Here is a 14,710-nt window from a genome sequence, read left to right on the forward strand (position 1 = left end):
TCCCCGCTGTAGCCACCCTGATGCAGATATTTTACACATGTTGTGGTCATGCCCCTTGTTACAGCAGTACCACGAGGGGGTCACATGACATTGGTCGACCTGCACCAACCAGCAGTTTGAGTGCACATAGGAGGTCTGTACATAGGGCATTCTCTCGAGCGATAAGTAGTACAGGGCCACTACACGCTTTTTGGACCATGGTTTCGTACTAGCATAGCGCCTCATTACAAAGCGCTGGAAGTCCAGTGAACAGAAGTCTATAAGGGCCTGATCACACTCCATCCTCACGTGGGCTAGGGTGGAAGGGGTTTTTCTTTATAAGGAGGACACTCTAGGACTACGCAAATACCCCATCTCATCCAACTGGGATGAGATCCTGACTGCCATCCAGACTGCATTATGTCCCGAGGAGTATGTCGGTGTCGCCAGTGTAACTTAGATCATTCCTGAACAAATATGCCGATGTAGGCTATGATAATACTGTCAATGATGTGTCACTGAATATACAATGAGATGTGTACCACATGATGCAGGACTTTTATTGAGAAGATGGTAACTTACCCAAGACGAACTTGGAACTGCATTGAGAGACAGCGAACCCTCTTTGTTTTCCCCTTGTCCCAAACCCATTACCCCGCCCCCCCCCACCCATGTGGTTTATCTCTGTTCTCTTTGAGCTAACTGGTTGCTCACAGTTAAGCAGTTTAATTATATTTGATGTCCTTGCCATGGAATATAGTGGACAACGTGACTGCGTACTGATTTACTATGGAGGGCACCTCTCTGCCCTGTGTTGTGCTGAATACACCAGCATTTTCTAGACCTGCAAGGAAGCATGTGCCAGACTAACCTACATTTTCACAGGTCTCCTGTCCTCACGCTCAGTTAGATATTAACACCCTTGTATTTTTATTGTGCCTGCAATCGCAATGTAAATGTATCGTGAAAACTTACAGATTAAAAAAATAATACATTTAGCTGTATTTATCAAAATCGTCCTGTTTTTTTTTTTGTTTTTTAACTCCCTAAACTGTCAAGCTGCTCAGGTGTTCGCCTGGATTTTTCGAAGGACAGCATGGAGAGTAACTCACAAGAAGCACAATTTTCCGTATTTTTTTGTTTGAAAAAATAGACAGATAACACATTGTTTTTTTCGTGGGTATTTAACTGCAAAAATCAGTAAAAACAGACAACAGGGAGCCTTAGTTATAATGTATGCAGACCTGCTGCTTAGTGACTGTTGCCACGCAGATTAGGCACCACCGCTGTACATGGTTACAGCGGTGATGACAATTACAGCTGAGCAGGCGAGGGAGCTCCATGTATGTGTAAAGAAAGGCTATACGTCAATGTATGCAGACATGCTGCTTAGTGATGGTTACCACAGCGATTGGGATTATGTGTGAGGGAATGGAATCCTCACACACGGTTGTGAGAGTTACAGCTGAGCAAAGGAGGGAGCGCCATGTAAGTATCTGGTTTGAGAAATTAACTTGATTTACTCAGTTTCCTGTCTCTGGATTCAATTTTCATATGCTGCACACATTTTTACATTATTCAACTGAAAAGAAATTTACATTTTAGTGATGCCATTCTTATTTACGGTAAAGATCAAAAGGAGCATGGTCATCCATAAAGGGACATCTTTCTTGGGTATGGCAAGCTATTGTTTTTGTCACATTCTTCAACTTGTAACTCTAAGTGCACCTTTAAGAGAATTAACTAGGAAAGTGTAGAGAACAGGGCTTTTGTTGCAGTTACCCCACCCCTAATTTTTGCCCCCTTTTCAGCTACTAGATGGCTGATTTTCAACTGACAGTCCACTGAGGCCTGCTAACCAGACCTCAGTGCCAGTGTTCTAATCCATAAAGACAAGTTGTAGCATAATTAGACAAGGTGCTGACTAATTGTGCTACAACTGGCAAAGGACTTTAGCATCCCTGTATAAAGTCCCTAGTAAATGGTACTCCAGGGACTTAGGGCAGGGGTATTAAAAAGGGTCACTAAGGGCAACTGCATATCTTATGCCACCCTAATGGACTCACATACAAATTCCACACAGACTGCCACTGCAGGCTGAGTGACGTGGTGTAAAACCAGGAGTGAAAACATGACAGCCCTGTGCATCATGCCAAAGTCCATGTATCTAATATATGTAAGTCACCCCAACAGCAGGCCTTTGAGCCCCAAGTCAGGGTGCATTATATTTTATGACAGGATAAATCTACATGAACAGATATAATACTAGGTATTGAAAGTGAGCAGGGAAGCCATCTTCAGGAATGTACTGGGCACTGGTCAAAACGACTTACCCAGCTACATGATGACTTCACTGAAAATAGGGAGGTTTGGTATTAAACATCTCGTATTAATAAACCCACACTAACTAACCGTGTTGGATTTATTAATGCATGCACCCAGAGGGCACGTTTGAGGTGCCCCCTGAAAACCTACCAGCTACTGGTGTGCTGACTAAATGGTTTTCACCATCCGGTCACCAGAGTCAAGTTTGACCCCCCTCCCCCGCTCAACCTTCCTAGGTGAGGGCCTTTGTGCTCAGGAGGTCAGAAAAAAAGCCTGCTCGGGGGGTTGTTTGATCGTCACCAATCTCATTGTTTGCGCCACTTCACGTTGTCCTTTCACCACGTGTCACTGCGCCGTTCATTCACTACAACACTTCCATTGCATATTTGGTTGTTATGGTTACTGCAATTTAGTTGTATTTGTGCTTCTATATGCAAAAATTACAACCTTTCCATCATCCTTGGTCTCCCTTGTTTCTTCTTGTGCTTTGTGATTGAATCCCTTTTGAACAGTCCCCCCACGTAATTTACCTGTTGAGACACTGTTTATTGCTGCCATATATTACCCAGTATCAATTGGGTATACGGGTTTACTCCTGTTTTTTGTTTGCCTGATGAGCATTTCAAGGCAGGGGAGCTTCAAACAACCTACTGTCTTTGGTATGTGAAACTGGCGTCTCTCATAGGAGAGAAGTCAACCCCCTTTGTCCAGAGACTTTGGCACCTGGACGGGGGGAAATTAGCTATGCACCTCTAGGGTGATCAGCTGGAAGTGAATACGACCTTAGAAATTCCACCATATTGTGCGTGGTGGCATTAGGCATTCTGGAACAGGGTGATGCCCACTTCCCAAAGGAGGTAGTCATCTAGTGGGGTTTAGTGAACCCAGGGGTAAGTAGCCCATTGGCTACTACCCCTCACTTCCCAAAGAGCACGACTGTCTAGGCGCCAAACCTGTCAGCTTGCCTGCTGCACCCAACCCTCATGGAGCATCTGACTTGGCCTGCCGCTGTGCAGACCTCAAGCAATCCAGAGGGCTGCCAGAGCTTCACAAATTGTAAAAGAAACTCCATTGAAGTAGATTAGCTACTTCCCTGCAGCTGCGGGCACCAAAGATGCACGGTGCAGTTCACCGAGTTGTCCCTCCCCAGCTAGCCCAACACAGGAAGACCCAGTGTTCCTGAAGGTCATATCTGCCCTCTCACTTGACACCAGGACCAACCAGGGCCGCACAGGGCTGATACCCAGAGTGCCTAGACCCCATGCAGCAGTCAATGCTTGTTGTGCCCAGTCCGGACACCAACGCTGAGGAAAACAGACCTTCACATTGAGAGACTTCAGGGACCGAAAGAATCACTTTGTGAGTGGCCCAGCTGTCCGGTTTGTCCCTCTTCTGCAAAGCAAAGACCAAGACGTGAGTCTGACTGCAGCCACCAGACGCCTTGAGGCACCGATGCACACGTGCTCGAGTACAAGGGAGGTGACTGTGCCAACAGGGTTCTCAGACCTACAAGAGCCAAGCCCAAACTTGGGTTTGCCCAAATTGGACTTCCAGTCGCCGTATGCATCCTCTTTCCGAAGGCCCCCTCCAACCGCATGAGACTCCTGCACCAGAATCCAACATCAAAAGACACAAATGCACTCTAGCCCCACAGCCAGAAGAGAAGTGGACCAAATGCATCACCCCGTGCCAGAGGAGCTCAAGGGTCGAGCCCCGCTGTGGGTTCCCCCGGACAAGTCCCCTAGTCCCTGCTTGCAACCTCTTTGCAACTGGACCGTTCTCTCATTGAAGTGAATGGGACACCCTAAACCGTGACACCTCTGTACCCGGACGCCCCAGAACCTCCAGAAGGTGGCCCGTTGGTGAGGCCTTGGACCTTGCTCCATACTTACCTTAAGTCCTGAATGATTAGGCTGCTCTTTCTATCAGTAGAGGTTAGACTTGAAATCAACATTCCATAAACAGCCAAAATACATCTAGTTTTATTTCACCAGCACATGCAACAAAAGTATTTAGGGCACAGTATCTAGGTACTCACCATCTCCACCAGAAGCTAGAACATCACCAGCGGGAGAAAAGCGCACAACATTCACAGCTTTCGTATGCCGGGCTAAATTAGACAAGAATTCCACAGTTGCTTTTCCATCTGGTCCTCGTTCAGTTTTCCATATCTAGTTAAAAATAAAATGTATAAAACGAGAACAGGTAAATTGAGACATTTATCTCATTGCACAAACAAATGGAGCATAGCCAAGTGATCACACCTTTTGCCAGTTGTCTTCACGTAGGGTATGATTCAACTCTTGTACCACTTCTCTGATCAAGGAAAAAATTCCACATACAAGCAAACAGCCAAATGCACTCACATGTACAGACCAAGTTTGCCTCGCATGTCAACAAAAAAATCCTTCAAGCCTATGAGGAACGCAAAGGACTCTCTTGGGACAAGAAACATGCTACACTCCGTCTCCATGGCTCACTTAACCATCTTCAAAAATATATACAAATCTGGAGGCCACATTAGCGCCAGTACTACACTAATACCATTGCCAAAAGATCTTTCCAAAATCATAAATGAGCGAAAAAGCAATGCAAATACAGGACCATCATTAAGGTATCATCGATGAGCAAGCAGCATTTTGTAGATCCTTCAAAACAGCAGCACTTGGCAGAAGAGGAATGTAGGAAAACTGGAATTTTGTTGCAGTTGCCCTCCCACCCCCCGTTTTGCCAACAAAAGAACTACTAGGTGCTGGTTTTCAATTCACAGTGCACTGAACCCTGATAATCTGGCTCCAGTGCCAGTGCATTTTCACTAAAACAAAATTATCCAATTGTGGTACAGTTGGCACACACTTTAGCATCACTAAGTCTCTCATAAATGGTATCCCTGGTACCTAGGGCATGGCTACTAAAAAGGGTCCCCAAGTGCTGCGGCATGTTATGCTATATGAACTTGTAAAGCGCACGTACACCAAACGGTTTCATGGTGCTGGAGTCTAGGGAATGCTGCAGCAGTGAGTGGATTAGATTAGTCATATGCCTGGCGAAACAGCCAGGTCTTTAACTGTTTCCTAAACTTCACGTAAGAGGTCACTGAATCTAATCTCAACAGAAAGTTCCAGAATTGAGGGGCTAAGATCGCAAATCTTAGTCCCCCATGTTTCTTACATTTAAAGGCCAGGATGATCAACAAATTCAAATGAGAGAACCAGAGGTCCCGAGAGCATGTATTATGGGACCCTCAAGCAACTTGAAGGCAGACTGTTTAACATGGTACACTCACTGTGTACCATGCCAAAGTTTCTGCATCTAATATATTTAAGCCACCCCTACGGCAGGCCTTATAACCCTAAGGCAGACTGCATTATATTACATGTATGGGCATATCTGCATGATATGATATGGCCCTGTGCTGTCTAGTTAAAATACTAGATGGTACAAGTGAACAGGGAAGTCATCTTAAGTCCATGTACTGGGCACTGGTTATTACGAGTTCCCCAGCTACAGGATGCCTTTACTGAAACCTATGGTGTTTGGTATCAAACACCTGGTCTTAATAAATCTATACTGTTTCGAGTACAAGTTTATTAGGACATGCACCAAGAGGGCACCTTAGAGGTGCCCCCAGAAAAACCTACCTGCTTCTTAGTGTGCTGGCTGACTGGTATCGTCCAACCTGCCACCACAGACATTTCTGACGCCCTGCAGGTGAAAGCCCATGCTCCTGAACGCCAGAACCCATGCCTGCTCCAGTAGAATGGCTAGTTATTGAGCAGATCAAGACCAGGTGCTTCAAAACCACTGCCGCCTTTGATATGTGACACTGGCTTCCCCCAGACCAGGGAGATGCCATCTCCTGCCTTGAGGCCCATTTGGCACCAGGACAGGCACGAAATTAGCTATGCAAGGAGTGGTTCAGTACCAGGCAAGTCACACCACAGGGTGGGCTGCCTGATGTACTCCATAAAAGAAGGATTACACCAACAAGATTTTGGTGAAATTAGGAACTTTGTGACAGTGTTAAACCCACTCGCCACAGGAATTAGTCATATAGGGGGTGTAGGGACCCCAGGGGTAAGTAGCCCATTGGCTACTACCCGTACTTCCCTTAAAGCCCCTAAAGTTAGTATTTAGGTGGGCCCTCTGACACCAGGAACTAAGATTGGTCTGTTTAAAGGACAAAAAAAGCCAAAGACATGTGAAGTGTGGACCAGCATCTACTTTGGGGCAAACACTGCCTGACTGCTGCTCTCCCGACAATCACCCACACTCGTCCATAATCGTCACAGCAGAAACTCCAAACTCTTGGAGGACCGACCAGCACTTCCTTGACCCTGCAGCATCTCCCTTGGAGTGGAAGAGTTACTCCCCTGCACCAGCAGGCAGACTGTAGCTGCACAGTACACTGTTCTGTCGACCCCCAGACCCACTGAGGGAGCAGGACCCCAACAAGAGATATTCATGCTCCAAGAGGTCAGATCAGTCTTCCTGCAAAGTTCGGAGACGCCAGTCCCCCCTAGGGCTCCCTGCAACAATACTCGAGGTACTGCAGCCAGTTGCAAGTACCTAGGCTTGTTTGTGTTCAGTCGGAACACCATCACCGGCAAAACGTACCTGCACGTCACGGGAACTATGAGATGGGCTAGCTTCATACAGAGAGTGGCCCTGTTTTCTTTTCCCTCTTCTGCTGGTACACCAAAAACTGAGAGCCTCTAACTCATCGACCCGCAGGACATAACACCTGCTACCGAGCTCCCCCGCTCAGGCTCACATAAACCAATGGTGCTTCTGTGGTCCTGAGACCCTCAAGAGTAGAGCCGCTCCACCACCCACGGGTTCTGCCAGACTTGTCTCCCAGTCCATCCTTGCAACCTTTTCTTACAGTTTCTTTTCCCCACTGACTTTACCGTGTAGTGTTCAAGACTACCACCGCTGAAAGCACCTCTGCACCCGGACACCCGAGAGCAGGCAAACTTGAACTGTTGGTGCTTTCTTGGCTCCTACTTACCTTCAGTCCAGAAGAACAGTCATGTAAGTAATCTGTAAGTGAACCTATGCAGTGAATGTTTCTCCCATAAGATAACATTACCGCGTTCAAGGCTCATGCCTCATATCAAACAGCTGTCCTTTTCTACTGTGAAATTTGAGATAGTCTGAAGTAGTTACCCGATCTTGGTGTCAAAAATTACATAGAAATATATGCTATTTTTCTAAACTGGTCGAGTTTCTTCTTGAGGGATGGTCTCATTTATGGACTGTGTACAACAAATGCCTAACACTACCCTAAAGTGCTCGTCCACATTACCACAAAACAAAGCATTTGGGACTATTAATTTAAACCCTGTAAAGCAATAAGGGGTATCTGGACTCCCCATAGTGTACCTCATTTTGGTACACTACATAAAAAGCCAGCTTCCTACAATGACCACAAGCTTTGTGTGCTGCAGAACAAAAATGAGCAGGAGTTGGCAAAGAGTATTAGGCCATACCCAATTCACGCCTCCTCAGTGCCAGAGGGGAATATAGGGTTACTTCACTTTCTGGTTCTTTCTTATGTGAGCAATAGCAGCCTCAACCCCACCCCATTGTACAACCGGCACCCATGCCACCACCTATCTCCCACCACTCTTTAAAGCTCATAGCTCAAGTTACAGAATGTTGCATTTCGGACCAAACTTGAGGCTCTGCTGTAGTGTGCACTTTGCCAAGTGTACAGTGGGAAGAAAGAAAAAAAACGACAAAAGGAGTGCTATCTTCAGTAAGTGAAGCTCAATGAGTCAAAGACAATGACACCCGAGCACCTAGTCTGGAGAAACCCAGGCATTTTAAGGATGTGCCTGAGCAGTTCTCTACACGAGCTTGCAAAGCCAGCATAGAAAAAGGATTGCAAGGAACCACCATTAAGGAATAATGTACCAGAAATGTCCAGAGGTCGAAGGGCCTGAAAGAAGCTTTGATACACTCATTGCCTGTAATAAACTGCAAAAATATCTTGTGTGTGACCTTTCTAGAGTGTTGACCTATTTTCCGATTACTGGGATGAAAGGGCCAAAACTCAATAACACTAATAGACAATGTGGGGGCATGGCCAAGATGGCGGCCATAACGGAAGCACTGTAAGGAGCTCTGGAGCAGGCCCGCTCACACTCTTACAGAAGCCTGCCCATCCTGCCACAGTGTGGGGGCTTTACCCCCTTGCCTTCTGGAGAAGGTCTTACAGCCATGAGCGGCGCAAATTAAAACGTACGGGCGCAGCTGAATAAGACCACGTCAGAGCAATCTACACCTGCTGGCTTCTGCGGTGAGGCCTTGAACCTCCTCGCGCTGGGTACCACCGCAGACAGGGGATGCTGCGGCAATCCGCCGAAGATACGAGGAGACCGACGCAGAGGCAGATGACTGCCGAGCACCCGAGGTGTATGGGGAAGATCGAAAAGGGGAGCGGAGACCAGTCGGAGGCAGTGGACTCCAGTCCACGGTTAGAAACTAGATAGGAGGCCGGATGGGCTCTCCGCTGTGGGCCTGGGCAGCGACATGTTGAGGCAGCAAGTTAAACATGAGCCAGCACCCAAACTACACTGTGCTCCGGTGCGGCGACTTGGTGAGAGGCGAGCCTGGACCGCTGATTAACCGGGGAGGGCCACTCACTAGGAGATCAGGCGACAGCCCACCCCCCCCCCCTTCGGCAGCCTGCAACAGCTGAAACAGACAGATACCCTAATGGAACCGAGGTGAGGTGCGGTAGGGGCAGAGATTGCAGATCAGCCTGGGTTACTAGAGTACAAGGTGAGACTCCCCTTAACTGTTCAGGAGACCTTTGAGCCTGCCTGCGCAGCACTCGCTCACCGGCTCTGTCTTGTTGGGGCTCCGAGCTCGCCCCCCAATTGAATGTATGCAAAGAGCCTGGGAGACACAAGCGTACTAATGGCTCAATGGAAGAGGAGACTTGAAAAGAGGTACTCTTCCAGTGATTGAAGGAAGTGGTGAATTGTGGCAGCATAGCTTTATTTGGGAATTATGGTTGTCCTCCCCCTGCAATGAACTCCTCCCTCACTGGCCCATTGAGGCAAGTCGCTAAGGTAGTGACCCTGCAGCATTCTATACCAAAGGGGAGAGCTACTCACTCAGGGTCCAGAGGATATAACAGTACATACCTGCTACGAACCAATGACCCCCACCCCCCCCCTTCTGCAGATGACCATTGATGCAGAATGTAATAAGCAGCTGTTGAAGGAATCCTGCTTTCGCCAGGACCTTGGAGATCCCCGGGCAAACCTCCCCTCGGCCATGTGTGCCAAGTCCCAGAGAGGATTGGCAACACTGCTCCGAACCCACGGAGCTCATAGACACGATCATGGGGAAAGAGGCCGCAGGGAGGTGGGGCGCACAGCAAACCAAGATAGACCAGTACACAGCATAAGGTGGTGCATCGCGCCCGGATGCGCCAATGAACCACCCCCAGTGACAGACCGCTCAGGTAGACGCTACTGGTGCTCAGATTCGTGCTGCCATTGAAGCCTCCAGCATGACGGTACAGGCAAAAATCGATGCGGTCTCCCTCGATGTTGGTCTATTGAGAGTGGACCTGCGGGCGGTAGCGGAGCGATACCTGGCTACTGAACAAAAAGTCTCAAAGCTGGAGACCGAGGTCTTCACCCTGAAAATGGCCCTAACGGAGAAAACACCAGTATTGGAGCAGAGAGCTGAAGATGCGGAAGGCCAATCCCGCAGATGTAACTTGTGCATTGTGGGATTCCCGGAGGGAGCCGAGGATAATACACCAGAGCTTTTCCTTGAAAATGGATCAAAACGACACTGCCATCCGCTCCCTTCTCTTTCCACTTTGTGATCGAACGGGCGCATTGGGCGCTGGTCCCTATTCCACCGGTGGGTGCCTTCCCACACACTTTTATTGCCAAGATGCTTAATTACAGCGATCGAGACTGTATACTTAGGGAGGCACTGCAGGGTGAAGAGCCAGTTTTTCAAAATCATAACATCAGCATCTTTCCAGATTACACACGCCTGGTACAGCAGCAGAGGATGTCTTTTGGTGGCGTGAAGCAAAAGCTAAGGGCAATGAACTTTCAGTACATGCTGCCCTACCCCACAAAGCTTAAAGTCATACATGGGGGGGTTGCACCCACTACTTCACCACGCCTGAAACTGCTTGCGACAGGCTGGAGGTGAGAGAAGCAGGCAGGGCCTCAGCATCGAAGGGCGACATTCGGAGCTCTGGTCATCGCGGAAGACAAACAAACATGGCCAGTTGAGCAGGCGTGCCTCGAGGTCTGCACAAAGAGTAGTACTACGACAGGGTGGGTCCTTGGACTTCGAACGAGTGGGATCGGACAGCAAAGGGGTGCAATCATCTCGAGTGAGCCCAGAGTTGTTGCTGGCTGAACATGAGGAAGCAGAGCACTGGTAGGAGGTAGCGACTGCTGCGAACTCGGAAACTAGCACGGGAGATGTAGTGGAGGACACCCCCCAAACCACTAATACCTGAACATTTTGCAAGGAACCAGTTAGGGTGTACCACTGCACTGCGTGGTAATAGGAGCACTGGCGATTGAGGAGCAGGAGGAACTAGAAATACAACTCAAGCTCATTACAGATAAGGTTGGTGCAGAAGTACCACACTGGCAGGTAGGGCACAGATGTTCTATGTGGCAGGCCAGCTCCCCTCACCCTCTCATCCCCCTTTTTTTCTTCTTCCTCTTGAGCTCTTCTTGTCCTCTTGCTCTCTCCTCCCTACCGCCCCTTTGCTTTCACTTCTGATTCTCATCGCTGGGTTGAATTCGGTTAAGACTGGTAGCTGGGTGAGTGTGACCGAGTGCGGTGCGGCTGGGTGCAATCATACCTCACATATAGTAGAACAGGCAGGGTAATCCTTTGCCCCGGCATAAAGATAAGTGGCGTGGTTGTGGTGTGGATGAGCACAGAGATCAATGACTGGTTTGTAAGACACTGTATACGTATTTATATTTCAGGTGGAAGGTCTCTTGTAATTAGATAGCGGGGTGACTATTTGTTATGATTCACCCCTAGTCACAGGGTGGGAGTTGTGGGTTAAACTATGATTGGGGAGGCACAGTGTGTTTTTAATTTAACCGGCAGGTGGGATGGGATTTTTTTTTTTTGAGTATGGTGTATTTTTCAGATGAAGGTGTTGGCAAGGGGGGTACAGCAGACTTATTGTAAGAACTACGATAAATAGCTCGTTTTAATTTTATAACATGGAATGTACGGGAGCTCAACTCATTTGTGAAGCAATATAGAGTAAAAACTAATCTTCGCAGGCATGGGATACATATAGCTATGTTGCAGGAAAGGCATTAGTCAGACTTGGAAACTCAAAGGTTGCACAAAAAGAGGAGAGGTCAGATGATCACCACCACACTACATATGATCGATGGGTAATCAGGGTGGCACCGCAGGGTCCCTTCTGGGTCCTTTTCTGTATAGCAGATATAGTAGGAAGATATTTTCTGGTGCATGGAGTGTTACATGGCACTGAAATATGTCTGCTGAATGTCTATGCCCCAAATATAGAGGACAGTGATATATATATATATATATATATACACACACATATATATATACATACATACATATATATACATACATACATACATACATACATATATATATATATATATATATATATATATATATCTGGAAAAACTACTATTGCCATATGCGGAAATCCAAATTTTGTGGACAGGAGACTGCGCTAGATGGCACAATGGATAGACACCACCCAAATTTACACACAAAACCCAATAGGACAGCTGCACTCCAGGGGGTCATTGACCGCATGCGATTGCAGACTTGTGGCCAGAAATCGGTTATGTTCCCCCGGGCAGATCTAGCTGGGAGAGATATTACAGAACTCCCCGCCTCTACATTTGCATGTACATGCGATCATTTCCTTTATCTAGGTATCCATGTTGCCCACACAGCCGAAGCTCAATATGCCTTAAATGCGGAAGCGGCCCTCACAGGCCTAGAGACATCGATACATTTCTGAAATCGCCTCCCACTATTTGTTATGGGACACGTATCCCTAGCAAAAATGGCCCTACTGCAGCAATGCCTATGTGTTGCAAAACTCAGTCTGTCAAATCCCCAATGTTACATTCATTACCCTGAACAGCCGTTTGTTCTCCCTGGTGTGGGCCGGGAAACGCAGTAGAGTGAAGCTGGAGCTGTTAAAGCTGGATATGGACCAGGGAGGCCTTGGCCTTCCAGACCTACAGCTTTTACTATCTTGTCAGATTCCTCCAGTACGCGGCACAATGGTGCTCTGAGGGACCAAACACATAGAAGAAATAATTGGAGGAATGGTGCGCAGAGGCTGTCCTTCCACGATACCTGATGATGGGCTCAAGAACCCCCCCGCCCACTCCCCCCGAGATTGTCCATTTGTGGTTAGCCATGTTGCCTGGGAGCGCGCGGTCACCCTTGTATTACGGAAGGCCCCATATCCCCGGTCACTACCCTTAACATGGCTTCACAACTTCAGTCATCTACAGACTGTGATCGATATGTCCGGATGGTTTGATGGTGGCTGTGTAACAGCGGAAGACCTAGACTTAAATGGAACCTCTCTCTTTTGTGGATGCGAGAGAAAAGTTACCAGGTCACTTCCTACAGTACGCTAAACTAACAGCACGTGAAGTATGGACCACATTTCCTGAGGAGCCCCACACCCCGATGACAATCTTGGACCCAGGCTCCTTTACAGGATTGATTTCTCAAATGTATTAAGCCTTGAAGGTGGACCGTAGAGTAGGTTTATCTAGGGTCCAGAATAGGTGGCTGGACAACCTGCTGACACCTCTAACAGAGGGGGAGTGGAAAAGAGCGTTCTCACAGGTAAAGGAAGTGGTCAGCAACCCACGATTTAAACTCACTCAATTATATGATCTGCACCGCATCTATTTGACCCCCCTCAGATTATCACGATTTGACCCGGCACATGCCTTGACATGCCCTTGATGTGGAGTGGGACCAGCTCATTTTGACCATATGACTTGGAACTGTCCTCACCTCCGCCCCTAATAGACAGATTCTGGAAATCTTGCGGAATTTAACAAGATTCCCAGTCAAGATGTTGATTAAACATTGCCTTTTAGGTGTATTACTGTCCGCCAAACCAAAGACCCGCATGCAGTACAGATTTACCTCACTGGGGTTGGTTTGGCAGGACGTCTAATAGCTATACATTGGAAGCAGTCTGCAACCCCTTGTACGACTAAATGGAAGGCAGATGTGTGTGAATGGGGTTTTGCAGATGAACGCCGCCTGCGCATTGTTTGCGCTGTAGAAAATGTTGAGCGAGACGTGGAGTATTATGCTAGAGAGACTGCAGGTGAGTGATCACCCGAGTGGGGATACAGCCGACTCGCCCAGGATGGCAACCCACTCTGAGGGTACGACTGTCAGAAACTCCCGCTGTCTGATAATGACCATGGTTGACGGACGAGTAGATTGACGGGTGGGGGGCTGAGGGGACCAGAACTCTATACACGGGTCAAATCTCCCTTATGTGCGCCCTGGAAGTGGGGGGCGAAGGGGAGCGGGGCGCAACTGAAGTACCTGCATATCCCATATATATTCACATTAGCTAGGTTGGCTCCCAGTTGCCTTGGACTGAGAAAAAAAAATTGTCAATGTTTTTATTGAATGTCCAGTCATACACAAACAAAGTTACAAGATACCAGTATTAATATGCCACTACAATAGCTTGTAGAAATCGTATATACATAAAACGAGAAAGGATGTTACATTTCTGCCGGTACAGACATTTACTATCTATAGTCTGACAACGAAACCGTTGGCATTACATCGGAATATATACACGTGAATCATTCAATATACTTGTACTGGAAAACTTAAGAGACTCACAGTCTCATCCCTCCCCTGCCAAGAACTAACGGGATCACACCTGAAGAGTAAGCCAGGGGTGGGACAGCTGCTAACATATACCGGCCCGTCTGAATGTTAAAAAACAAAGAAAATACTATTGTTCTGTACCACCTACCACCAAATAACTGCCATAAGTTTTGCATTACACTGTTTAAGTTTAAAAATAGATGAAGAACCATGAGACAATGCAAAACGATTGAAATATAGTATTATTACCCTGGATAGTACCTACAGACTAATGCCTGGTGGCTCAGGCGCATGATTATTTATATTCTATTGATTAAAGAGATGCAAAGTGTATTGTGCTTGACATGTCGCCCTGACGTGTTATACATGGAACAACAATGTATAATCCTTGGGGAGCGACGATATGTACCGCAATATTACTACTTGTCCCGAGCCAGTGCCCAAATGATATGCTATATATCTAAAAATGTAAATGCTCTGTATATCAAATGCTAATGAAAAAATG

At 47.3% G+C, this 14,710-nt stretch overlaps 1 protein-coding gene across 2 annotated transcripts in view; it reads right to left on the reverse strand.

Moving 5' to 3' along the window:
* Positions 1-14,710, reverse strand: part of CHAF1B (chromatin assembly factor 1 subunit B) — a 237,299-nt gene that overhangs the window by 172,745 nt on the left and 49,844 nt on the right. For both annotated transcript variants that reach the window (XM_085621289.1, XM_085621290.1), the window contains exon 3: positions 4,343-4,475. In XM_085621289.1, the coding sequence (XP_085477415.1) occupies positions 4,343-4,475 (133 nt within the window). The remainder of the gene's footprint in view (positions 1-4,342; positions 4,476-14,710) is intronic.

Source organism: Triturus cristatus, chromosome 8 (genome assembly GCF_964204655.1).
Source record: "Triturus cristatus chromosome 8, aTriCri1.1, whole genome shotgun sequence".
In the NCBI taxonomy this organism is placed as follows: Eukaryota; Metazoa; Chordata; class Amphibia; order Caudata; family Salamandridae; genus Triturus; species Triturus cristatus.